The sequence below is a fragment of the Bactrocera latifrons genome, unplaced genomic scaffold, assembly GCF_001853355.1.
Source record: "Bactrocera latifrons isolate USDA-ARS-PBARC rearing strain unplaced genomic scaffold, ASM185335v1 scaffold_10, whole genome shotgun sequence".
NCBI classification, from domain to species: domain Eukaryota; kingdom Metazoa; phylum Arthropoda; class Insecta; order Diptera; family Tephritidae; genus Bactrocera; species Bactrocera latifrons.
The window spans coordinates 1,210,829-1,238,346 of record NW_017534408.1 but is presented as its reverse complement, the minus strand read 5'-3'; the positions used below and the strand labels follow the sequence as shown (position 1 = coordinate 1,238,346).

The 27,518-nt window shown below is 36.5% G+C and overlaps 3 protein-coding genes across 4 annotated transcripts in view; 2 read left to right on the top strand and 1 right to left on the bottom strand.

The window, feature by feature from the left end:
• The first annotated feature begins 308 nt into the window (after positions 1-308).
• Positions 309-5,316, top strand: LOC108966848. The gene is made up of 7 exons (XM_018929953.1): positions 309-400; positions 460-568; positions 639-817; positions 1,543-2,653; positions 2,718-2,896; positions 2,971-3,164; positions 3,230-5,316. Exons 1-7 carry the CDS (start codon positions 390-392, stop codon positions 3,394-3,396), a joined length of 1,950 nt encoding a protein of 649 aa, XP_018785498.1. The 5' UTR covers positions 309-389; the 3' UTR covers positions 3,397-5,316.
• A 3,627-nt stretch (positions 5,317-8,943) lies between these two features.
• Positions 8,944-14,112, bottom strand: LOC108966808 (M-phase inducer phosphatase). The gene is made up of 2 exons (XM_018929891.1): positions 13,376-14,112; positions 8,944-10,903 (listed from the first exon to the last, which is right to left on the bottom strand). Exons 1-2 carry the CDS (start codon positions 13,432-13,434, stop codon positions 9,271-9,273), a joined length of 1,692 nt encoding a protein of 563 aa, XP_018785436.1. The 5' UTR covers positions 13,435-14,112; the 3' UTR covers positions 8,944-9,270.
• Positions 14,113-14,494: 382 nt separating this feature from the next.
• Positions 14,495-27,518, top strand: part of LOC108965848 — a 149,517-nt gene continuing 136,493 nt past the window's right edge. For both annotated transcript variants that reach the window (XM_018928517.1, XM_018928507.1), the window contains exon 1: positions 14,495-14,964. The gene's annotated coding sequence lies outside the window, so the exon portion shown is untranslated. The remainder of the gene's footprint in view (positions 14,965-27,518) is intronic.

Genomic DNA, 27,518 nt, shown 5'->3' with positions numbered 1-27,518 from the left:
CTTTGTGAACTCTTCTTCCAACCATTCACAATATGCGAAAACATAGCAAATGATGCCTTACTTAATTCATCGTGAAATCAAAGCAATTTTTGTTCCTGATTGTAGTGCTGCCTACTAAATATAAATGTATATGCATATACCTATACTTTTTATATGAAAACCTTTCTTGCTTGCTACAATCATATCAAAAAAATATCTAAAATTAATACTCATTTAGTTAATTTTTGCATTAAAACAATTGTGAATTAATTCACAATAGTACACAAATGCAACCGTGCATGACAAAATCGGGATCTATTACAATTCCTCTATGTCGGGCCGACTACCTGTAAAAATTTGTATGGTTTCAAGAAAGCATTACATATTCTAGTTGTTTTAATTGGTTAAACATGGATTTTAAGTAATTTTTGTGAATGTAATAAATAAAGCATATGAAAATTTACAGAAACGTATTTACAGGGCGAAAAGAAACAAAAGAGCACAAATAAACAACGCCGCTTCAGATAAGACCCCACATGCTGCCGGCCGAAATAATTACCAACACAACGGATTAAAACATGACATGAATGTAATTATAAAAGATTTTTACTGAATTTTATATAGCAAAATTTTTAATTATACATACATATTATACCTAGATCTCCCCAAAGCGAAATGCTGTCAACCATTCCGCCGGTACTACTTTTCAGACCGCCGAGTGTATTGCTTGCCGTAAGCCATCAATATGTGTGTGTGAACGATGTGGAGATTTTTACTGCTCACCGGATTGCCAAAAGAAAGATTGGCAAAGTCATAGATATATATGCTTCCCAATGCCGTAAGTGTTTGTTAATTGTTTTTAAATTGTAATGAGATTTATGTACATACCATTTAAATTTAATAGATGCATATATTATTTAGGGTATTCCCTTTTTATGTATGAATCCGATTTAAAAAAATGTTTACTATAGTAGTTTCATTTCCCATTATATGTTGGGTTGTATTTTTGTGATTGATGCAAGTGCTGTATGTAATTTATAAATAATACACGATCAAGAAAACTATGATTGAATATCAAGATACTTAAAAGTAATATAAACAAGTTTCAATAACAAGAAATATCGTTAGATTTCTCTGCACCGAATAATACCCTTCACATGTACAAAATTTCCATTCAAAGCTTGATTTTGATCGAAAAGTTTGTATGGTTTATTGGGGCAATAAGGGCGTGTGCTAAATTTCAGAGATCAATATCAAAAACAGGGGTTAGTTTGCGAATGTACAAAGGTACAACCAGGCGGACATGACTAAATTGAATCAGCGGTCGGCTATCATCCATATTTTTTCAATATAAAAACTCCATTTTGCAAGATAATATACAGGGGTCCAGCAGTGGGAGTCTTCTCCCCGTTACTGTTTAATTAGTGTATTTTGAAACTCTCTCAGCCACCAGAGTGAATTTCCATAAGCTTGTACTCTGATGATTGCACGATGATCGATGAGAAGTAAACGGAAGAAGTAATAAATTCCAATCTTATTTTGTATCTCATTTCATATTTATAGAAAGTTGGTTCAGCCAACATCCGTCTTGTCAACGGACGCTGTGTATCCTGCTAATGCGCCATTATTAACTGTTAAACAAATTTCGCATGCCAATCCGACCAATAGCATTCAACGTACTCAACAACAACCACAGAATTCTCGAAATAATTCTCAACAAAATCATACCTTGATGGGACATCCACCATCCTCTGATACCAATGAACAACAACAACAAACAAATATTAGAGCTCCACAGAATGCTAATGATAAAGATGCAAAGCAAGCGATCAAAACGACAACAGCTACTGTACCAACGGTAGACCTACCCAAGTCCAATAGTCATGTAATTTTGACCGGCTTTCGGACACCAAACCGTTGTTATGTGCGCGCTGTAAATCCGTCCGTTGAAGATGATTCCATGTTGAATGCGCGAAAAGTTGATGCTTTTGGCAAGATTGCAAAACCTCTTGGCGCAATGCCCAAGCTGCATAGTTATGCCATGGCACCTTATAACGGTGTTATGCATCGTGTAGAGGTATTACTTGTACGTAACCCCGCCAACATTCGTGTGCTCTTTATTGATCGCGGTGTAATTGCTACACGAAATCTAAAAGATTTGCGTGAAATTTCTGATGAAATTATATCGCTTAAACAGTATACATGTTTGGTACAATTGCGCAATGTGTCCAATTATGTGTTGAGTGAGAAATTGATAAAACATCTTGCCCGTTACGAGGACCAAGACTTCAAAATAAAATATGATCGCGTCGAAACCGGTGTGGAGCTATTGCGTTGGCAAAATGAAAAATCATTAAATGATGAAGTTGAGCAGTTTTGTAAGGAATCAGGCGCTGAAGTTTGGTCTGATGCTGTACGCGGTAGACAGAATACTGTTAATAAGAATGCTAAAACTAATGACAATAATGCTAAACAACAAAATTCAGCAGGCGACAGCCCAAAAGTGGACGAGCCGCACGATGACCAATTCTATGCGCTTGAACCAGGCTCGTCCGCAGGGAATTCACATGTAAGTGTGCAGCAGAAGCAACCTATACAAGAAGATCGTAATGGCATAAAGGAAGAGAAGAAGAACGAAAGTGTCGTTGAAGTAGAACATCCGACGATGAGAGCAGTAAGTTGATTTATTTTTTAATTTTCAAATTTGAATCGGTATATGCAATATAAATTCTCTGCAGCCTTTCGAAATTAACTACTTCAAAGTGGATTGTGCCCCTTTCAAGGCTGTTGTGATTGATGTTTCCTGTTTAGAAATCGGTTATTTGGGCTGTATCGCTCAGGAGGATTTGGAGTGTCTACAGATTGTGCATAAGCAGTTGGAGTCTATAACTATATCTGATAAACCATATAAGCCGCAGTAAGTATAAGAAAATGTGCATTTTTGTTGATCTTTTAGATCTCACTGTCAATATTAATTCCGTTATTTTCCAGATTGGAGGAATATTGCATCGCAAAATTTGAAGGAATGTGGTATCGTGCTCAGGTAATCGATATACCTAACGAATCCGAGTACACCGTGATGTATATCGACTTTACGAACGAAGCAACTTTGACCAGCGCCGATATACGTCACTTTCCTGCAAGCGTCACCGGCGCGTGCAAAACAAGTTTATGTTTAATTGATGGTAAGTTCTTAAATCAAACTTTATTTTTTATAATTATTGAAGTAAATTTGTTTTTAATTGTACAGGCTTGCCAACAGATTTGAGTGCTGAGCTTATAAGATTTTTGAATGAAGAAATTCAACTGCAAACTGTCATTACCATTGATCGTGTGAAGAATATCGACGAGCAAGTAGTAGTTGTTGAATGTAAGAGTCTTTTGGACAAAATTCGAAAAAATAATTTGCTGACTTAAATTCTATAAGTGCGCAGTTATCGCTGAAGCGCTATATTCTTATTATAACATTGCTTTACCTCCCACTATTATGAACACTCGCCTCGAGAAATAGAATATGTAATACGAGTATACTGCCTCTATCTTATAGAAACAGATAAAAAATGTTTCCAAATCAGTTGCAACCCCGCATAATTGTTATAAATCCTTCTACTTTGATTATAGCGATATTTCCTTCAATATTATACATTTATACATTACACCCACTTTTTTTTTTTTTATAATATTTTGTTAACCATGACGCAACGAACGTGGCGGCTCCAATACGAGTTTAAGACTCTTTTATATCAATCCTTATATAATACACATTGTGGAGCCCTTGGTCACTTTTGATATGCATCCTTTGAATATTTTTATTTCGAAAAAAATTTTCCTTAGCTACATACATTTGGCGGTGTGGCATTTTTATCATGCCTAAAAAATTTTAAATGAACAAATATATATTAAGGGGTAGTACAGTTATCCCTCCCCTGAAAGAAAAGCACTTCACGGCCATGCTTTTTCTTTCATTTCATTTTTTATACCATTTACCCAATGTAATATTTTTAAGAATATTGCATGCAACTAAAGATTATCAAACTTTTCGGAAATAAATTTTGCATCTCCACAAATTCTTATGTTACACTAAATATGAAATTCAATGAAATTTCAACTACTGAAAATTTATATATTATTTCACTAATGAAGTTCGCTAAAAAAAAGCAAACAAATGCAATTTGTACACCTATTATGTGTGGTATATTATATAATAGGGCTACTCTACTAGCCCTGGCAACTATAACAGTAATTAATATTATGTATGGCAATCTTGTCTACACAATCCAAAATGGAGTACACGCTTGCTAAAAGTCTTCCGTTTTTAAGGGCCCCATTCCTTCTTGTCAGAGCAACGCCGAAGAGAGCGCCGCTGATCTAACCCATTACCGTCTTACGCCAGCAACACAGAAGGGAGCGTTACTGACCTAACCTACTGTGGTTGCTTAAGGTTTAACACTCGTGAGTCCTCGTCCACTCAGCTATTTTGCAAAAGATGTGCGTGCGTTGCTTTTCGGTGTTTTTGACTTTTTGTTAGCATTCCCTGTTACGAAAGTCCCGCTTTCTGTAACTATATTGGCATACACGTTCCGAAACCGTCGTCACTTCATAGCTCTGTGTTATAGAGAGATTTCAGATTAGTGCTGAAGTCTTTCGTGCAGATCTTAATCCTATGTATTATCTTTGCTAAACCGGTTGACAATGGTAACAGTCGAACTTATGGTTTAATATTCATGTGCGAATTCATATATCGCTAGTAGAACTAGGAAGATGTCAATACAAACTCTCAATGTCCTTTACATCTACATTTTGCTATGGTGCAGTGTAGTAAGACTTCAGGTTTTGGTCAATATTGTTTTTATTTCCGCGACATAAAATATTCTCCAAATAGTTTTGGGGAACCTGTTGAGGTACAGCAGGTCCGCTGCTGGATTTTCTATTAGCATATTTCGTTGAAAAACTACTGATTCTCAATCACAGCTCTTCTAGTGGCTGCCATCAACACACCTTTCTCCTTTCGCTCGCCTTTTTTGGTCGCTGGTGTAACTACTAGTTATCGCGATCAGACAGTACTGTTCTTGCCTTTGTCAAGTTCGTCTGTAGATATCAAAGCACTCGTTGCTAAATTATGTTAACTCAAATAGCCTTGCGTTTGTTAGGTTATGTTCTGGCGGATACAAAAATTATTGTGTAAGAAAGGAAATCGTAAAAATTTACAAAAACGTTACTTATGTAACGCATATGCCTGTGGGACAAGCAGATTGTGAACTATTTGATATTTGAACTCAAAATTAAGAGATAAAATCAAAAAATATTGTAATAAAGATGAAATGTTTGATTGCAAAATTGTTGCTTACTTTTCCTTTGTAATTCGCGTAGGATATTCACAAAATTCTATCATAACAAGAAGGTTCACTATTTTTTATTTTATTTTTTATCAAAATATTGTTTTAAATAGTTGCAAATAACAAAAATAGTATACTTGTCAAATCAAATCGACGATTAATAAATTAATTTTAATTAGCGTAGTTGCCACAATACGAAAATATTACGACTTTGGAAATGAAATTTCACGCTTTCCAAAAAAAAAAAAAAAATAAATAAAAAAATTATCTTATTTGCACACTATTTTTATACCAAATTATCTATGAATAAATATATATTACATACTTATATGAAATAATTGTTTTAATTTGACCACCTAGGAAAACGATTGAGGTAGCTGCTACCGTCTCTGATTGTAACTCTTTCGAGTCTTAACTTATATATATTTCAAGTGAATTTAGTGTCTGCAGATAGGTTGTGTGTTATATTATATTTCTCACTTGCTTCGCCGAAGCAGAAAGGCGCCGTATTAAATAATAAAGCTCGTTTTTTCTTCGCTTCATGCTTGGAACTTACTGTTCCGTTTACGACTTTTGTGCTAACATAGAGAAAATTTGGTGCTAGATTGGGTGTGATACATACTTTTTACACAATTCGACCAGCGGTGGAGAGGGTGGTGGTGCTTTTTGTCCGGATTGTTAATTAATAACTTTTCTTTTTATAAAAACCTCCATCGTGACGAGCATTAAGCTGCTCTAGATGGGGTACACAATGAACTTAAATAATTCATTTAACGCAGGTGAGGTACCACACCTTTTTCTAGTTTCGTGGATTTTGACGGCGTGCCTAGTTTCACGATATCGATCTTTCTAATATTCGTTTTTTTTTCAAAGCTGAGAGAATTCTAGGACCAAGGCAATATTGACAAACAATGCATTTGCCGCAGGCCTTGTTTGGGCACCGATGCATCTGCAGTTTAGTAGAATCTTGCTTCTTATGGATATATATATCTCACCATCGTACGATCGATTCTAAGTATGCTCCACGCTGCTTCGAGTAAATCTGACCACAACACGAAGGATTCTTAATTTTTCCTAACTCAGCTGCTTTACCTGTACTCATAAACAGACATTTTCAAGAAAATTTGTATATTACTGAACATATTACTGAATTAAAAACCATTCATATTCCGAAATTTTATTTTTTGTATTTGTATTAAATTTCCATTCTCATTTCACTTGCATCAAGCATACAAAAATTGCTTAAGTTAAGAATTTACGTTCGTTTAATAATATTTTATTAAAACTATGAACACACTAAGGAATTTCGAACACTAAATTAGAGGTTATGTGAAATTTAGTAAAAAAATTACGTTATGCATTAAATATATTTTTGCCCTTTCTTTAATTAAAATGCGCAGTCATAAAAATATATACATACATACAGACGCGTACATTGGCATAAGGAAACAAAACAAAACAAAATAAAAGAAACTAATAACATTTAAAATATAATCACAGTTAAAAATTTAAGTCCACGCTAAAACAATTCAAAGGGATATACATATAAACATATGTGTGCATGTGTGTGTGTACATGCTGTGCACATGAATTTACAAATGCCTTGTGAAAGTGCGTTCAAACAAAATTACAATAAGTTTACAAAAGAAAACTAAAAAATTAAGTAAAATTAATACGTAGTTAACAAAAAATAACAAACATTTGCATTAAAACTAAGAGTTTTGTTCGACATTTTCAAAAATCAAAAGACAAACTTTTATGAAATATACAAAAGAATTTATTTTGCGCGGTCTGCAATTACATGAAGACTCGACTCATAACAGACACTTGGAACCTTTTGATTTTGACTCTGGCTACTTGATACAATTGATTTATTGTGTGGCGTTTTGCTCACTTCCTAGCAGAAGAAGTCGTCAAGACACAATCACGCTTATTTCAAGCCCCCAAAGTGTATGCAACAATTTGTTGCTTGCACGCTTTCTCGCGCTGCTCAAAGTGGACAAACAATGTAAACGACGACAAAGTACATTAAATTTCTTGCTGATTTTCGTTTTTTCTTGCTTTTTTTTAGTTTTAATTAAAGCCATGTAGTTTTGGTTGATCAATTTTTCTCATATATTTCCTTTTTTACATATTATTTCGTATTGCATTTTTAATTTTTGTTTTCATTATTTTTAATTTTTTTTTGGATTTTTTCGTGTTGTTTATATGAAAAAGAAAGCTTTGCTTTAAAAAAATAAAAAAGGGGTTCTTATAACATAAAATAAGCGTAATTGTTTTTAACTTTACGTTGAATTTGTTTGACTGCAGCGGGAACACAAGTAGTGTGTGTGTATGTGTGTGTTTGTGCCCAGATGCTTGTGCTTGTTGGTTGCGTGCGTTTCTGTGCGTACATCCGTGTACATATGTACATATGTATGCTTTGTATATATATATATGCATATACATGGTTATGAATTGATACATTGTGAATATTTCCTTTTTGTATTATATGTATGCGTTAATTAAGAGTGAAAATCGAAACAAATATGAACCGAGAATAAACATAAAGAAAATCAATTTATAAACAAATTATTTGCATGTAAAAATAAATAGCTTTACATTGTTGCTGCTTCATTTTAATTTTTTTGTTTTTTTTTTCTTTTTTTGCAAATTTCTAAATTGCTTTTGCTGTACACATACAAATTATACATAATAATGCACAAATTTCGATTTTTTTGCGTTTGTTTTTGTGATTGCTTAGCATAGCAAATCCTATAATAAACATACACATATACATATATATATACTATGAATTATTTACGCATGAATTTCACTAAGAAAATATATTACATTTGTATTTTACTTTACACTTTTGTAACTAAATAAATTAAGGGTGCTTTTGTGCATACAAAAATTTATTTTTATAATTTACAATGGGTGAGCTATGCGGCGTACGTTTGTGTGTGCATATGCGCGCGTTGTGTTTGGTAGCGCCTCTCCACATACATATATAACAACTAGGAAAAATTAAATTAAGCTAACTAAAGCTATTCATAGCAAATAAATTAAATATTTTAAGCATTTTTTTATAAACGTTGCGTTATGCTTAACTCATACATATAAATACATACATACACATTATTTACATGGAGGCGCTAACACAGGCGCTCATACAGCGGTACATGGCATTGACTCGATCCCCAGTGACTTAGTAGCCTTGAAAGTGTGTCCTTTCTTACACTTACATATGTATATATATATGTACAATAGTGTACGCGCATACATACACACGCACACACACACATGCATAAGCACTCGCATGCAGTCTATGCATAAACGAGCTTGCAAATTATATTTTGCTTGGTTTTTTTTTTTTTTGTGTTTTTGTAGTACATACATACACATAAAACGTTTCTATAAAATAAAATCCAAATTGGACACAAAAATCGAATAATAAATTCAACAAAAACCAATTGAATGTAAATTTGATGAAAGTGGTGTGTTTGTGCGTTGTGATTTTGCTAATGACTGTGTTTATATACATGTGTGTTTGTGTAGTATGAGTGCGAGTGTGTGTATGTGCCTGTCCCAAAACTCTATTGGGTGTTGGCGTTGGGAGCCCAACTGTGAAAAGTTGGTGTTGCAATTGTTTTGGGTGATTTTTTTATCTTTGTAGTTTTTGTAGTTTAGCGTTAGTTAAAGCTGGTCGTTTGAATTTGTACTGCAATCATGAATTTGTACTCCCTCCAACCGCACTCCTTGTCAAATTCGCAGTCTTATCAGTTGCTGCTGCCGTTTTAGCGACGTTTTAAGTAACGTCGACCGCATGCGCGCCCGCCTGCCGCTCAGCTACTATATAAAAAAATTATATATTTTTTTCATATTGAACTGAAGCTGCGGCGTTGGTTAAACAAGCGTATTGTGATTTGACTCATTTGCTGCACTGCTGCTGTCGCTGCTAGTACGCATCGCCTTACAGCATTAGCCGTGAGCGCGATTTCTTTAGGCGTCCTGTAGCGCCGCCCAAACCGCTGTCGCCGTTCCAGGACTTTGTCTTGGAGCGGAAATGACGATATGCGCTGTTGTACGCTGGCTCCAACATGGGGCGGTAGGCAGTCGGGTCACACAGCTCCGAATGATGTTCGTAGAATTCTTTGTAGCCATTGTGTAGCAGGTAGATCTCGGGGTAGTCGAGTGACGGATAGCAATTGGTATTGCGTTCACGATCGGTGCTACGCAAGAAGCGCGACAATTTCGGGCCACGCTCTGATGAAAATTCGCAATGGAATATAATGATATTGCGACGATGATCATTAGTTGCTTTACGCTGTTCCATTTCAGTCTTTTGTTGTGTGAGAAACTCCTCGAGTATCTGCTCGTGCGTGTACAGGTTTTGAGCGCCGCGTATGTGGCCACCTTCGAATTCGTATGGATAACGACAATCGATGATGCGATAGTTGGCCACAACATTGTTGAATTCGCCGCGTACCAGGCGTGCCATTGTGTCGCAGGAGATTGATTTCAAATCACGATGACGACCATCCATTAGTGGCAGTACATAGGGTTTGCTGAAATCGCCGATGAGATCTGGTTCATTTTTGTTCTCCGAACGTGCAAGCGCCGACATGATTTCGGCATCATTCATTGACATGCTCTTGCGCAATGGTGGAGGATGGCTGAGTTTGGGTTGAGGCGCTGGCAGTGCTGGTAGTGACATTGTTAGCGAGTCATCGAGATTCTCCTTTTCGGCCTCAATGCGATAACGCTTAATAAGTACCGGCGAGTTGGTCTTTGATGGTGGATCGGGACGTTTGAAACAACCGCTGATGGCATTCTGGTTACGTTCCGTTGTCAACAGCTTAACGCCATAGGGGCTTGTAGCAATTTCTTGCACTTGTTTAAGCAGCGTCTCTGGTGTCTTGGGTAGACAATTGTCAGTCATGCTTAAGCAACGGCGCACAGGTGGACGGCGCATCTCAGGTGTTCTCAATTGTTCGAACAACTGTGGCTGTTCGACTGTACGGTGGGCAGGTGATAATATATTCTTGATTTGTCCGACAAACAACGAATCTAGATCGCTGGGGATTTTTGGCATGTTATTTGATGGCATCATTGAACTGCCAAGGGATTCCATTTCAAAAAGATCCATGTAATCTTCTTCCATGGACGAAGACCCCATCGAGCCAGATGACAAACTGTGGAAAATGCGCAGACTTTTCGGTGGTGTCAGTGTGCGCGTACTACCATTGGCGGCATTGTTATGTTGTAGCTTCTGTAGGCGATTTGCGAATAACTGGCGTTGACGACCACCATTCTGACCGTTAGCGTCTTGGTTATATTTCGGTACGCTTGGTTGTTGTAATATTTGGAAACGACAAGGCGATCCTTCAGGTGACAGCAAACCCATCTGTTGTGGCAAATCGAAAACGTTCGAACGCTGATCTGATTCTTCAACATTTTCCTCATCGCCATAAAATGACAGTTGATGGTCGACAACCATATCATTAATCGGGCTGTCCAAAATATTCCGTGGGTGGCGTTGACGTGTCGCTCCATTGCTGCTGGCAGCGGCTGCAACTGTATTCAAGTCGTGTGGCATTTGACAGCTAAAATGCAAGCAGAAGAACAAATTCGATATTAAAAATATATTCAACGATATATTTATGTTAAAAATTAATCAAAATAAAAGGAAAAGTAGTGAAACAAAAAACGAAAACAAATCGGCAGGTATTTACAAGCAAATCACAAAATAAATATTTCTCGCACGGAGCGTAGTGCGAAAGTCAGCGTTTTTGGAACTGTAGCTGAAAACCCACAAGACAGGAGCCATTCTTAAGCACAAATAGAAACGTACAATATCGAATGATACACAAAATGGAACTGAATCAAATTGGACAACTACCAAGCACAGCGTGCTAGCACGGCGCAGGCGTACACAGGCAGCTGATGGACAAAGTAGGTGTGCGCCTGTGCTAGTGTGTGCATGTAAATGCATGTGCAAGTGATGGGTTCATTCAACTTGAATAGGCCTAGCACAAGCGCAGTTGTAAATGTATTTATTTATGGTATCAAATTGTAGGATGATAGCGAGGAACTCGGCTGCTGTTGCTGGTGTTGATGATAGTGCTAGAGCGCTGGTGCTAGTATTGTTGGTGGTGTACATGCACAGGAAAATGCGACCCACAAGCGATCAAAATATATACTATAAACACATACATACATATATGTTTACAAAGTGAGGGTTGTTCCAGGCAACAACAATAAACCCAAGTAGCGCATGTTACACAGCTACGCTGCCGGGGTACTGTACCCTCACTGTACTAGAAGTGCACATCAGTCCCGAGTCAACATGCACATTCGGTTGATATTGATCGACAAAGTGGAGGAAGGCGAAATGGCTAGTACAAATGTACATACGTATATACATATATACTGTATAAGCAAAAAAAAAAAATATATATATATTATATTTTCGGTGCATTTGTTTACAAGTACATAGCACATATGTGGCTGTGTGCTCCGTATGGAATTCAATGCACAACAAGAATTAGAGGTCGACAGCACAATTGCACTCTTATGAATTGCACAGAGCCGCAGATGTTACGGCAGTGCCGGCTGGCTGGTCGCCGACTTAGCCATTGATATAACAGTTAAGAAAATGAGAAAAAAAAGTAATGCTAGTTGAGTGCTTGACTTACTACACGGACTAAATGACGGACCCGCAAGAACGCGGAAATAAGGAAGTAAGTAGTTGGTATGCGTACACGTCAAACATAGTAACACAATTACGTCAGGCGGAGGCCGAATGCGGCGTGCACCGAAATGCAAGTAATTCGCTAAGAAATTCAAACAAGATGGGTAGGAAAAATATAGTCACGCTGCGTGCACGACATAAACGAAGGAACGAAGGGACAAGAAGAAAATATAACTTGCTGCAATTCCCCCACGGTTTTATATTGTGCAGCACTGAGCTCATATGTGTTTATAAAAGAAAAAAGTAAATATATGAAAGAAATAAAACTGCATGTAAAAAATACACGAACGGCGGAAATATTATTATTAGGCCAGGTCGTTAACTTAATAAGGAAGTTGTGAATGCCAGAAAAAGTTGCTAGGAAGACGCAGTCAAGCGGAAAGTAGGTGCATAAGGCAAAGAAGTCGGAAATAGGAAGCCAAACAAAAGCAGAAAACCGCAAGACGCCAACGTACCGCAACGCGCTGCCAAGTGAAGGCGAAAACACCTACCCTGGCGCTTTAGTGCATATAAATACATATGTACGTACATATTTGAGGCTGTGGTCATGCCCCAAATCACAGCGCTCCATTTAATTGTAAGCTCCCGTTTAAGACGGAAATGACGAACGCGACGGTGCGATTTGTACGTGCCAGCTTAAAGCCAAACAAAAGCGAAAGAAGTAATAAAAGAAATACTATTACTTACGAGTCTTTCATATGAAAAGCAACAGTTAGAGAAAAAGTAATATAAAACACAACAGCAACATCAACGCACATACAAAAAGAACTCTCACTTTTATTTAGCTTATTAATGGGGAGAATGACCGCATACAAAACTGATTGGCCGGCAAAACGCCACAGCGCAATCACGAACATTGGTTATGGCAGCGCATGGAAAATGTAAACACATTGTAACAACAAGAAAAAAATCTAGAAAATGTTGGAACCGTTGAAATGGAGTTCAAGTTCAGCATTGTCAGCTTGTTGGTGTTGTTAGCGAGTTGGGGCTTGCGCCGCAGAGTGAGAGTGAGTAGCGCAATGGAGCGATAGAGCTCAGCGAAAAAACAGTGGCGTGGAATATTTTTGTGATTTGGGCAATGAAGTGAGGAAGAATGCATTGCATTATTTTTATTTAATTTAGTTTATTTTTTTTTTCAAATGAAGAATTGCACTGGTTATTTTGCACTTTTTAAAATTTTTAGTTCCTTTAAATTATATCCGCATCCGGGTTCATAGCATGCTTTTTAATATAATTTTTGAAATTACTTGGTATGCACAAAGTCTGATGCCCTACAAACTGCACTTTATGAAATTTTTTGAATGCACTTCGATGTGATATTTACCTTGCAAATTCCATAGCCATTTCTCCGTTGGTTTCTTCGGCAATTGTGTCCCACATCATTTTGTAGTTTTCTTAGAAATTGTGTTTAATTAAAAGATTTTAAAATTTTGCGACAGGGTAATGTCGGACGTTAGTTTTTTTTTTTTTTTTTGTATGATGGACACGAGAGTTGTTGTAGCACAATTTTCCGTATTATTTATCTGGCAGCAGCAATTCGTCAGTTTCAACTCCTTCACGTGTTACTGCTTTTCCCTTTGTGATTATTTGCACTTCAAATTTTTAAAAATTTTGCTGCATTTTTGTGAGTGTGTTAATTTCACTTGTTTTACTATTTCGTTTTGCTATTTATTGCAGTCTTTTGACCGGCCAATGGGCTTTGTACTCTTTGCACTTTTTATACACAAATTAAGAGATATTTGTTAACGTTTTGTGGAAAAATGTCCGTCACTTTCAAAGGATTTCATTTGTATTGTTTTTTAAGTACTTATTATTATTTTCCACATATACTTGGTAACATTTTTTGTTTAGCATGTAATCCAATATTGCTTCTAGTCCCGAATCGTCGTATTTGTTTATAGTTGATATGGTTCAAATAAACTTGCATTGGATATTGCAATTAATATATATAAACACCACTAAAATCAATCTTAACCAATTTTTCAGTGAACAGGCCAAGCGCACTATGCAATACTATAACACAGTACACACAGCACTAAGCAAAAACTCGAACTAATCCACTCATCGTCGAACCACCGGCTTTTATACAAAATTTTACGCGCGCTCTATTTTACATTAAACACTCAAAAATGCTGCACGCAAATTACAGAGAAACTGCAGCGCTGCTACCACTGCAACAACAATGCCTTGAGTTTGGCCGAAAGGCCAGAGTGAAAGAACAAAGAACTACCCTGTTGCAAGAACAAATCTTGTGCGGTTAACTCGAAGTCAGTTAGCGTTGGAAGAGAGCGGCGCTCAACTGCTCAAACTCTTCATAGATGAACGAGTGCAACAGCATCGACAATCAATAGAGCACAAAGCACTACTGAAAAGGTGCGAACAAGTGGAAATGGCAAAACACTCGGAGGAAAGTGAAGAAAATTGCGCGAAAGGCGCAAAAGGATGCTTTGATTTCTCGTGGTAGCATATGGCGCCAAGGCAGACAGATATCTCTTTGCGGCTGACGTACCTTTTGTTCGCTTGCATGAATGCACTTTTTAACTTACATGCTAGTATTTTTCTCACTCTAGCTGCTCCAAAGAAATATGCAGTTTTCTTCAAGACGCCTCTGGTGTCCTGAGTGGGCCTGGTCAGCTGATCGGGCGACTAGGTTGTCTGTCGAGGCAGCAGTTGTAGAGTAACAAGGATGCACTCTTTTTCCTTACAAATTTTGATACAAAGAAGACACGAATCTGCACAAAAAAGTAATAATTATGTATCTCACAAGACGGCAGAACAAGTGCAATGACAATATCAGTTTAATTTTTGTGTGTTCAATTGAAAAAGTGAGTGAATTCCAGATTTTGGATACTGAAATGTATAAAGTTGAAAAAATCGTCGTATAAAGACCAATAATGGCCACCTCGTTGTCAGGTAAGACTTAATTTCGCTTTCGGCGGTTCACGGGCTTTTTTCAACAATTCTTGGGATTGCACAAATGGCCGCTAATAATTAATTTGTTGTTGCCGACCACTTCGGCAGAAATTTGGCACTTCTTCGGTCGTTGTGCGCTTTATCATTAACATATATTCGGCAGCCATCCATAGATTGGCACATGTGTGTGAGAGCGTGTTCTACAGCTGTTCGCCTAACCGGCAACAACAAAACTTTTGTGTTGTTGTTTGCAATGTTAATTAGTTAATGGCTGTTTTTCCTTAACACATCTTCGTACATTTCAATTTCTCTCCTTCCACTCAATCCTTGCAAGTCATCAGCTGAGCAGTGATTTTTCATATTTTTTTCTCGTTTTCATTCTGCTGCCACTGTCAGCGCTGCACAGCTCAGCTGTGATCCCTTTCTTGCCTACCATCTCTGTTTACATATCCTACCTTTTTGCTCTTAACGTTGATAACAACAAACGAGAGTAAATGGCTGGTAGCAGCGCCCGAAAACGAAGTCAACGTTGACGATCGCAACAACAGCAATATTGACGGACGGCACTGCAATCAGTTGTTGATCATATGGGCCAGGCGACATGGGCAAAAACAACAATGTGTGCGCTCTCGGCAACGAAATGACCAACAAATAAACAAACAAAAACAACAATACTAAAGTAAACCGCGAGTCTAGAGTTTTGGAGAGTTACCAAATCTAAAATTTTTTAAATACCCCATAAATAAATGGATTAATATATTCGAAAATAAAATATATGTACTCAATACTAATACATATATACTCATTTAATCAAGCCTTCTATCTATATATCATAGAAGCTATATATCATATCATATATAATAAGTACATAACGTTTTATACTGATTTAATCAATCATTTTAGTTTTAATAAATTTCTCAATTTGTATAAATAATAGCGCCTTAGCTTGAGCAAGATACTTCCTTCTTATATCTTGTAAAGTCATAAAATTCGAAAAAAATATCAGTTGACAAAAGCTAAAGAACATGTACAATGCATAGAGAAGACCAGTCCCCAGGGAGATGTACTGAATTCATGGAAAAAATACACTTTAGAAAATTTAAAACTCCTGTCACTGTAGGAATTGTCTCCTATTTTCCCCTTCCTTCGTCACTGGATGTTTAAGAATGCATTACACAGCCTCTTCATTATAGAAAGGCCTTTGGAGTCTTAACTTAGTATGCTGTGTGGGGATCGTTTGTAAGCTAAACCTGTTTCTAGAACTTTGGTTTTGGTCAACAAAAAAGTTGGCTTAGTCACTTGGTTTATGTGGAATATAAGGAAATTGGTTTTGGCCAACAACAAAGATGGCTCGGTCACTTAGCTTTAGTCCAACATAAGGAAATAGTAGCAATTTTCAACTGTAAACTTAGTTCGAAACATTTTCTGGGCTTCATAGAATGTCATGTTTATATAATAGTTTATGTTTATTAAAAAGATACATATATTTAAGTCGTTGAAGGCCAAATTTTTGGTATATTCAAGGGTATTCAAACACCTTTCCATCAAAATTTGATTCTCTTAATTAAATACCATAGTTTTCCTGACCTCGAATTTCAGTATATTATATACTTTTTTAAAATATCATATCAACCTGGGCAACCCAAATAGGGAGACATGAGAGACTAGAATATAAGCTTCACTATCCTTTGAATACATAGTGGATATTAAGTGCTAGATTCTTGTGTATTTATCCAAGTTGAAACAGTTAGCTGCTAAAATTTGATTATCTTAATTAAATAGTTTATATACCTTCTGAAAACGAGGGGAATGCTTCATTCATCGTAGTTAATATCGGGGAATTATTTTATAAGGAAATGAGCTTTAACATCCTTTGATCAACATTTTGGGAGTGGATGGGGATATTTATAATGTTCATGTTCTCATTAAATCGCAAAGCACTTGTTTTTTTTTGGTAATTTTTGCACAAAATTTTTGCCAAATAAATATGGGATATGGCAACCGTAATTACTACTTGTTTTTTTATTTTACATATTCTCCTTGTTTGCTCTCTAAAGAAGGCAAGCACGAGTACTAAGCCGGTAAAATATTTTCTCTTTCCATTTATGTACGTTTTCTTATGTTCGCAGGAGTTCTGCCTTTACTTGGCACGTACATACATATTGTCAGTGGGGAAGTAGTCCCATAAAAATGCCAAATATTCGAGAGATTGACTCTGAGCGCGTTAGAGATTGCATGCAAGAAAGCATGCATATGAGAGTATGAGTTTGGGGTTTGAGTATTCGGTTTAGTTTTCTTTGTTGTTGCTGATAAAAAGTACGTTACAAATGTTGCAATACAATCTGTTGTTGTTGTTGTTTGAGCCATTCAGCTGATTTGTGATTTGTTCTACCAGATACATTTTTGTGTGTGTGTGTGTGTCCATATGTGTATGTTGGATGAGGATAACTCGATATCTTTATGCCTGCTTGTCCACGAGAATTTGATTCTCTTTCGTCTTTGTTTTCCGCCGTCTTCCTGAAATCGCTGCCTGCTTTGTGGATTTAGGTGGGGTCAGTTGTAAATTTTGCTGCACTTGGCTCTTGCAGCGCATACATACATACATACATACATACGCACTGTTGTACCTGCTTGGATGTGTATTTGTGTATCCAAAATGTGGATGCAGCAGTCAACAGGTACTCTGACAATACTAACGCATATGTACATACATATGTGTATAACGTTAACAGAAATAGCTCCAACTACAACATGGGCATACGAAACAAGGATGTTAATAATGACTAAAACAACAAAAATCAACACGCTGAAAATCACTTTATTGCTGGCCGCCAACATCGATGGCTTTGTGTACGCATGCACTTGTATCTATGTATGCATGTACACACTTACATATGTATGGAAGTACTTATGTATGTATGTATGTATGTGAATTTGTATGCGCGGTTATGTGCAGTGGATCGGTGTGAATTTATGAATCTTTGGAATGTTTTCATACAGCCGAAGGATTAAATTCGTAGAATTTCATATGAAAGGCATACAAACATACATAAATATACATGTGATTGTAATATATGTATATATGTATATGTACATATGAACATATATGAATTTATTTACGGATATACAAACATACATACATGTATATATGTAGTAACTATATTTTGCAAGTTATCAGTGATTAGCCGAAAACAAAAGCGGAAATAATATCACATAAACACATGCATAAGTATGCTTAAATGATAATTGAATTCGGTAACGCATACATGAATGTCTGTCCATATTATGAAAAAGTTAAAAAAAAGAATGCCCAAATGCAGATATTTAATTTCTACTGACCTTCCGCCGAAATCTGTCAAAAACAATTTCAAGGGCATAGAGCCATACATATGTAGATATATATAAATACATTTATGACACATGTATAGTGGGAAGTCCTAAAATTTGAATTCAAAAGTATTTCTTTACATACATACATATGTACATGGCTTTGTGCATGAGGATAAGCACTTCAGATTATGAGAAAAAATCTGCCCCTAATTAAAAACTGTAGCAGCGATTTACAATGTTATGATGGTAACTAATATAAATAAATAAAACTATTTAGTGAAAAGAGATTATTAAATGCTTGCCTGGGTTTCCTCAAACAAAAAAACTGCCTCTTTCAAAAATGTTTGTTTTCATTTAAAAAATTAAATATTTTATTCAAACTTTTTATTGTTCTAAAGGTATATATGTACACACATATTTCACAAAGATTTTGAGAAATTTTCTAAAGAAATAAAAACAAAATTCGACCATTATGAAAAAAGGTGTCTTCGCGTTGACTACAGAACTTCTTTAATTAAAATCACATTTTTTTGAAAATGTCTCTACGAAAAAAATGAGGGTGAGGAAGATATGTATTTCGGCCTAAAATTGTATTAAATCTTAAGGCCAAAGAAAAATTATTATTTCATTAGATGAACCCAGGCAGTGATTGCGATTAAAAAAAAAAAGAAGGGATTAACACATTAAAAAGCCTTGGCAATCGAAATTATTTCAACACCTGACAATTATTTCTAACAAGGTCGTGTGAAAATTTCTGGTCGTTCGGTCTAGCCCGGTCACCGACTCGAAAAACAGCATTTCAGTTTTATTTTCCAGACTTCATGGTACTTTTATGCTTATTTCGAATTTGCTCTTCTTCTTTCTGTTGACTTTTCCCAATTAACATAAAACACTTTACTGTTATTTTACTTTGCCAAGTATCTATCTTGTTCTGAGTGAAACCTTTTTGCAGCGCGTCACTTTTTATGTCCGGTAAAAAGTCGTTTTTTACGATCAGTAAAATTATTCTATAAAGAAGTTTCAATAATTTGTGTGAGCGGAATCAAATTTCTGGTGCCAAAATGTTCAGAATGTTGGCAAAGGCTTTCGGTAATTGCTTTTTGCGAGCAAGTGCTTTTGATTGGTACAAACTATTTAAAGAGGGTCAAGAACGCGTTGACGTCGAACCACGTCCAGGACGATTATCAGCATCCACTAATGATCAACACGCCTTCAAATAAAAGAATTGGTGCTTAAGAATAGACTAATAGATTAACAGTCAGAGCTCTTACTGGCATCGTTGGAATATTGGAAGGATCAGTGAAAATCATTTTGAAAGATCGTTTGGGCCTAAGAAATAAAATTTTTGGAAAAAAACGCGTCGCGTTAACGTCTGTGGAACAATGCTTTCCCACAGCCAGGATATCATGAAATACATTATTACTGGCGATGACCCTCAGATCTATGTTTACGGACCAGAAACAGACGATTAATCGCCCAATTATCATGACAAAAGTGAGTCGAAGTCGAAAAAAACGCGTCAAAGCAGGTCAACAACCAAGATAAATTTGGCAGTTTTCTTCGATGTGATTCACTCCGAATTCCTTACGACCGGCCAAAATGTCAACTTGGAACATTATTTGAGTGTTATGCGTCGTTTGCGTGTAGCTATTCGAAAAAAGAGCCGGGTCCACGTGACTTCTGGTTATTCAGCAAACACAAACGACCGCTCCCAGAAACCTGTTTTGAGTCAATTTAAGATATTAAACGTGAATGGTCTCGCACATTGAAAGCTATTCCGGAAATTAACTTCAACAACTATTTCGGGGATTTGAAAAAATCTTGGCTCAAGTGTATTGAGATCAAAGGGTATTGCTTTGAGGGGACGACATAAATTTTGAAGAATAAATTAAGAATTCTTAAATTATGAACAAAGTCTTACTATGTTTCGCTCATAGTAGTGTTTACACACATATACACTTAAGAGGATTATATCGATATATGAATATATAAATCACTAATAGCAATTTTAAAATTTTGTTTATAAACTTGCAAAAATGTGGATATTTCACTCTAGATGGTGTAAAACGATTAATTGTCATCCTTATACAATTTTTTTTAAATATATTTATTCAAATGAAATAATGTGAAATTTACATATGTATGTATGTCTGTTAAAGAGATATAAATACCACTTACATATCTTTATTCATATGTAAATGCACAAATGCAATTTCTGAATACGATTTCAAAGAATTCTAAGAACTATATTTTGTAAAGCAAAAAATTGTTTATCGACATACGACACATGATCATACATATGCACATATGGATGTATGTACATGCATAGGTCGCGAGCAGTCTTCATGGGATATCTCGTCCCAACATTATAGACGTTGCTAACTCAGCACCACATACTGCCTCCTATGATAGACCGGCCATTTTAACAGCAACAGCGACCGCCCAAGCGGCCGAAGCCGCAATGGTAAACACTTTTTGGCGCGCAAGCTTTTATACCGCCAAGCAGCGCCAACGAAAATAACAACAACCAAAAAAACACTAAATTGCAACTGGCAAATAAAGCAAACAACGCTCGCAGTGATTCGCCAATTACACGAGCGCAATTTGTCGCCGAAAAGCCGAATGTGAAATGTACATATATGAACTCAAGAGTGCAACTCATTGGAGCTTAAAAGCACTCACAAGTGGAGCCAACACATGTTCATTTCAACTCAATGCAGGAGCAAAGCTCTCAGATAACTCTTCACAGCTGATGAGAGCGCCAACCAACAACAATCGCAGAGGGCGGCTGAGTCTGACACTGGAGGGCTGTTGAGCTGTTGGAGCCGCTGTTAGCGGCAATGTGTTGTTGCAACACACAAATAAAGGGCGCCACAAATAACAACTTTCCGGTAATTAATGGACGCATTAAAATCTCGCATATTTTTGGGTATGTATGTATGTGTCTATGTATGTATATATGTATTTGTGGGAATATGCAGATCGCTCTTGGCACAGGTATGGCTTCCGCTGTCACGGATCACATGCTTTCGGGAGTGCATTAGGGGGATGCTGTGGGTCTGTCTGTAGAATATTCAAGCGCTTTTGGGACAGTAGAAGTAAATGTTTAGAATAGAACATACAGGCATTTGTATCTATTATGTATGTATATGCTGCCACATATGTACATATGTATATTTATTATGTGCGCAGGTAATGAGAGACTTGAATGCGCGGCGACACGCTTCCAAAAGAAGCTTTAATAAAACCAGATAACAAAGCGTTACACACACACGGCTTTTGCAACAACAGCAATGAGGAATGCCGAAGGGAACCTAAGACCTGCTGAAAGGCACGTTCAGAAGAATATTTGTGCATGCAGCCGCGTAGCACATTCTCTGTAGCGCAAGCAAATCGTTAAATGAGCGGCAAACGTCTAACGAAAGGCTTCCACAGGAAGACGAGCGGTAGAGCAGCAGTGAGACGCGCCACGTGATGATCACAGCAACGGCGACGATGTTTGCAACTTTACGCAACCGAGGTTGACATCAATGGCAGTCAGAGGATGTGGTGCCTAGAATACATACCATATCACATACATATGTATGCATATACTCACGCTTTTTTTTTTTTGCTCTGAGAGTGGGCTGCAGTACTGCTGAACGTTACTTGAGACACGACACACAAGACGGAGGCAAATAATGCGAAAGAATGTGCGATATAGAGAACTATACAACAGGGAGACATTTGCACACACACGCGTACATTTGTCAACATATACACATGGTATAAGTAAGTGGTATTTATTTAAATGAAGATCGGCTTTGGCGCAAATACTGGGAGGCAATTAGTGCCTGAGATGTGGCGCTCAACGGCAGCGAAGCGCAGAAATAGCGCAGGAAGTTTGTATAAACATTGTTGTTGCAGGTTGGTGTGGGGGCTTGCACGTACGGCGAAGCTTACATTTGTATCTAGATGCGTACATACATTTTTACACATTACTAATATTGTATATTTGTGTCTCCAAGTGACACTCTAATTACTTTAAGCAGAAATGCAACTGTAGGATATACTCTATAAATAAATCAGCATCGAAATTCACACACTACAAGTAGATTTGTGTAAATATACAATAATGTGCTTTATGTTTGAGGCTTAGAAGTTGGAATTTCGCGAAAATGCTGTTTGTCCCAGCTGATAAATTGGATAGAATAATGTCTTGGATTGCGCCGAAGTTAAACTACCAATCACAAAGTTTCCATACGGGAATTTGATGTTGGTCGGTCAGCTTGTATGGCAGCTACATATGTACATATGTGTATGCTATAATAGTCCGATCTGAATAATTTGTTCTGAGATTTTGCCATTTCCTTCGACAAATTTCTTGGAGATATCTAGTGCAATGAAAAAATTTTCCATAGAAGCACTTGATTCAAGTCGTTTAGTTTGTATGGCAGCTACATGCTATAGTGGTCCGATATCGATGGTTCCGATAAATGAGTAGCTTGGCAGACAGGCGGACAAACGAAAATGGCTATATCGATTTATAACGGATTTTTTAATAGGGGCGCTGCAAAAGTAGACCTATAGGGAAAGTAAACGACGACATATTTTTTCCCGCTCTTTTGACATTTCTCTTCAGTAAAGTTTACCATTTCATCATGGAAAAAATTTAGATCCCATAACGAGTCGAAATTATTTAAAGTTTCCTAAATTCGGAGTCAGTGGCCTCAACTTTAAGAGCGCTACGTCCAATTTATGGTCGTCATAATCGTCCTGTCAGATCAACAATTGAGCGTCTAGTAGAAAAATTTGTATCCACAGCATCTAATGAACAAGCCACAATTCAGTCTCTCAAACGTTGAGCATCTCTGTGACGTCTTGACGATCTTGGCCCACATCCTTATAAACACAAACTGACGCAGGAACTTGATCACCAGACTCGTCGTATGTTCGTCAATTGGGTTGAGCAACAGTTTGAAAATGATCCAGATTTTCTTCGAAAAATCATCTTCAGCGATGAGGCTAAGATTTCTGGATGAATGGTTTCTTCAATAAGCAAAATACTCGTTATTGGTTAGGCAGCAATCCACTCTTACCACATGAGTCACCATTGCATCCCATCCTATGGGGCTACGTAAAGTCTATGATCTATGCCAACAAGACAGCGACGGTTGATGAACTTCATACGAATATCGATAAGTGACATTGCAGCATTATCAAGCATATATGCTTGAAAACCGTCGAAAATTGGGTTCAGCGCCTGGACTTCCCGTGGTGGTTCCTCAAAAGAAATCAAGTTCCATACATATTGGCATCGAAAGTACTTTCACAGGAATAAAGGATTTCATTGATAACCCAAACCGTTTTTGTTTTATTTTGTATTGCTCTTATTGAAAAATTCGTTCTTCCTGATGTTACAAACTTCGTGGTAAACTTAATGCACACTGTTCAGGGTATAAAATATATATGTTTACATATATATATTTGCATTTCAGGTGACGATATATGTACATATTCTAATTGTGTTGCATATCTAAAATCTTTCCTATCTTTTACTCAGATACTTGTTACAAACATAAATGAATTATGAAATTATCAATATTTGTATGTATGCCAAACGCGCATGCGTAAATTTCAAGGCATTTACTAAATGCCAATTAAAAAGTACATGTTTCTGTGCACTTGGTTCAAATCGTATGCGTAATGCTTATGATATTTTTATGAGCTATGCGTAGCTTCAGCAAAGCTTTTGATGGTTTAGCGATTAGCAATTAAAGACACATAGGCCTAAAAGTACGCGCGTACAAATGAACACAGATACATATGTATGTTTGAGTGGTTGTGGGCGGCGGCGTTGCGTGCTTGCTATTGTTTTGTTGACAACACAATTTATTTTAATTGCTAATTTATTAAAGACCAGAAAGAATAAAAAAATCGCAGAGAAAAGGCCAAAGCTAAAATGTATCCAAATGGGCTGGGTAGATAAGCTCGCATTTGGCAAAAATTGTGCGAGCAATGAGCACGCACTCATGGGAAAACTACAAGCGATTGATTACGCGCATAACCCAATAAACCAAAAATATTTTGGCAGATATTATATATCTTCTTCTTCTTTTTTGGCATAGACACCGCTTACACGGTTATAATCGAGTTTACAACAGCGCTCTCAAGTGAATGCCGCGGTGAACATTCCTCACTTGCATGAACTTCTACACATGAGTCCATCTTCCTATTACATACATATATATAATGATTATAAAAAGCAGACTTGAATTGAAAAAAGGATTTAAGAACCGCCACTGATGTTGATCGCTAAAGGGATTCCAAACGGTCGGTCGTCCGAAAATCTGAAAAAGTTCGAAAAGCAAATTGCAAACATTTCTGAAAACTATTTTATGTACTCTTGATGGAATCAACGCTACATTTTTTATGGTTTGTTGGGTGTAATTTAACATTTATAAATATTAAGTTATTTGAGTCTGGCTTTGCTAAATTCTGCGTCATCTTTGACGCTCTTGTGTACAACAGCAATGTCGATATGTGTTAGGCCGTTTTTTATGCTAGGGTTATTGCTCGTTGACGAGGTTAAATACAAACGTATCTAGCTGTGTATGTGTATAAAAATTGCTTATGTATAAAGTATGCTTCCTAGATTGCTAGCGCAAAAATTTGTGTCAAATTTAAAACCAGATAACGTCGGATTTTTTGCATATACAAACATATGCACAAAAAGATATACATACATACATATGTACGTGCTTGGTCCATACAATTTTTATAAGATTAAAAATTATTGTAGACATAAATAAATATGTATAACACAGAAAGGCGATATGGGATAAAAATAATTTTTGATTAGTAGACCAGAAATTAGTTTCGGACCAACACAATATTATAATATTTATTGAGATATCGATATGTAATTTAGCACACATTATTTTCTCGCCAAGAAGCTACTCATTTGTCAGAATTGCCGATATCGGACAGCAACACCATCCCTCAACTTGAGACCCAACATTCATTATTGGATAATATTCGATCGAATAGATCATGTAGCCGTAGCCGAAGACCGTGGAGAGTCGATTCGGCGCCATTCGCACAAACATGGGCTGACATATGGAACGACTTGTCGCATTTTACGTCAAGATCTTAAATTGAAAGCGAACAAAATACTTGTGCAAGAACTAAAGCCGCACGACCTTCTCAAGCGACCTCACATCGCTCTATGTGCTCTTGAAAAGTTCCGACGTTTTCGAACCAAGTTTCGTTAAGCGATGAGGCCCAATTCAGGCTCAATGGTTGCGTAAACAAAGAAAGACCGTTGTATCGCCGTGATAACATATTTGATGCCTGAAATTGAAGCTCATGATCTCGGTGACATGTGTTTGCAACAAGACGGCGCCACTTCCCACACATCTCTTCAATCCATAAATTTATTGAGAGAACATTTCGGTGAGCAGATAATTTTACGTTTTGGGCCGGTCGATTGGCCATCAAGATCGTGAGATATCGCACCGTTAGACTTCATCCTGTGGGCATATGTAAAGTCTAAAGTCTCTGCGGACAATCCCATTTCGCATTTCGACAGGCAACAAAAAATAATGTCAAGCAGTGTTCATTCGAAAAAAGCAAGCATTTCCTATTAGGATTAAAGTTTCTGTGTTTTTTCTTTAAAAAGTAGGGAAGCCCGAAATTGATCACCGTTTAACTGCCATACAAACTGGCCGATCTAACTCAAGATGAAAATTTTGTTTAGCCTTTAATGTTTTCAAAATGCACCTATGAAGGAATTTCTTGTAAATTTTATTTTAAAAAAATCAAACATCGTTAGAGTTAAAATTCTTCTCGATTTATTTACTTTTAAACCCTTTTTGTATTATATCAATTTAAATTTTTCTTTTGACGTCTCATTTCAAATGCATTCGTGGTAAAGTGTAGAAGGGTCAAAAAGATAAAAGACACTAAAAATTCCACTGAGTCCGTTGAGGAGTTATGTATTTGCTTGGTGCAACAAAAAGTCAGTATAAATACAGACAAATATTATATATGTATATACATAAGTACATATACATCTATAACGAAAGAAGTTAAACACGAAAGAAGAAACAGGATTCTCATTGCGCGCGCAAAATCACACTAAATATAACAACAACAATAGAAAAGAATGCAGAAAGAAGAAGTGATTTTTCGAGTACATATCACAGAGGTTTTTTTTTACTTACATACATACATACGTATCAGATATGTATAGTACAACGTGTTGCAAAGATCGTCTACAGATCCATACATATTGCAAATATATGTATGTATATTCATTTATACATACTTACATAGAGCAGTAATAAGAGTAATAATTATTGAAAGGGATATAAGCGAGATAAAATTCAAAAATATGATATGTATAAATTTAATATAGTTATTAGGGATTATTAATTTAACATATTTTATATACATATATGTTATTTATGCTTTTAACCTCACAAAGTAATTCTTTTGTTTTTTTTTTTTTTTKTTCTTAAGCTTAACGAAACACATTTTTGCTAAATTCATTACATTTTGAATCCTTTGTTAGATGTCTTCTGAGCTGTTACAAGTTGTATTGACCGATTGAGGAAGCTTATAAAACCGAGACACGTTGTTGAACTTTTCTTATCTCTAATATTTTCAACTCAATAAACTCAGCGAGATTATGTTTATAGAGAATTGGCTACAATGGTAAATTGGGTTAAATAGGGTATTATTGGATAGAGGATCAATTACACTCGACCATCACTGACTGAAAGGAGCTCTTCAAAAAGCTTGAAGTTCACAGAGATGATGCTGTATCAGTTTGTGTAGCACAACAACGGTTCGCTCACTTCCGTTCTGGAAATTTCGATGTGAAAGATGCACCTCGCTCTAGGTCGACCAGATCGTTGAAGAAGTCGATGAAATTATGGAAAAGATTGACGAGGACCGTCACATAAGCAGCTATGACATCGCTAAGGAACTTAACATTCATCATCAAATAGTTTTGAACCATTTAAAAATGATTGGCTACAAAAAGAAGCTCATTTCATGTGGTAATGTTTGTGAAGCATTTAATGGACCGAATTAACATTTGCGATTCTTTGCTGAAACGAAATAAAATCGAACCATTTCTGAAGGGAATAGTAACGAGAGACGAAAAGCGGATCAAATGCGACAATAATGGGCGTAAAAGATCATGGTCCAAGAGTGGTGGAGCTCAACAAATGATCGCA

What these genes read in the sequence shown, in the direction of transcription:
- LOC108966848 (XM_018929953.1), top strand. An exon ending in GATTAAAACATGACATGAAT is followed by an intron (nt 569 to 638) that starts GTAATTATAAAA and finishes TATTATACCTAG; the next exon opens with ATCTCCCCAAAGCGAAATGC. An exon ending in AAGTTTATGTTTAATTGATG is followed by an intron (nt 3,165 to 3,229) that starts GTAAGTTCTTAA and finishes TTAATTGTACAG; the next exon opens with GCTTGCCAACAGATTTGAGT.
- LOC108966808 (XM_018929891.1), bottom strand. Translation starts at nt 13,434, where the DNA reads ATGATGTGGGACACAATTGCCGAAGAAACCAACGGAGAAATGGCTATG. An exon ending in ATGGCTATGGAATTTGCAAG is followed by an intron (nt 10,904 to 13,375) that starts GTAAATATCACA and finishes CTTGCATTTTAG; the next exon opens with CTGTCAAATGCCACACGACT.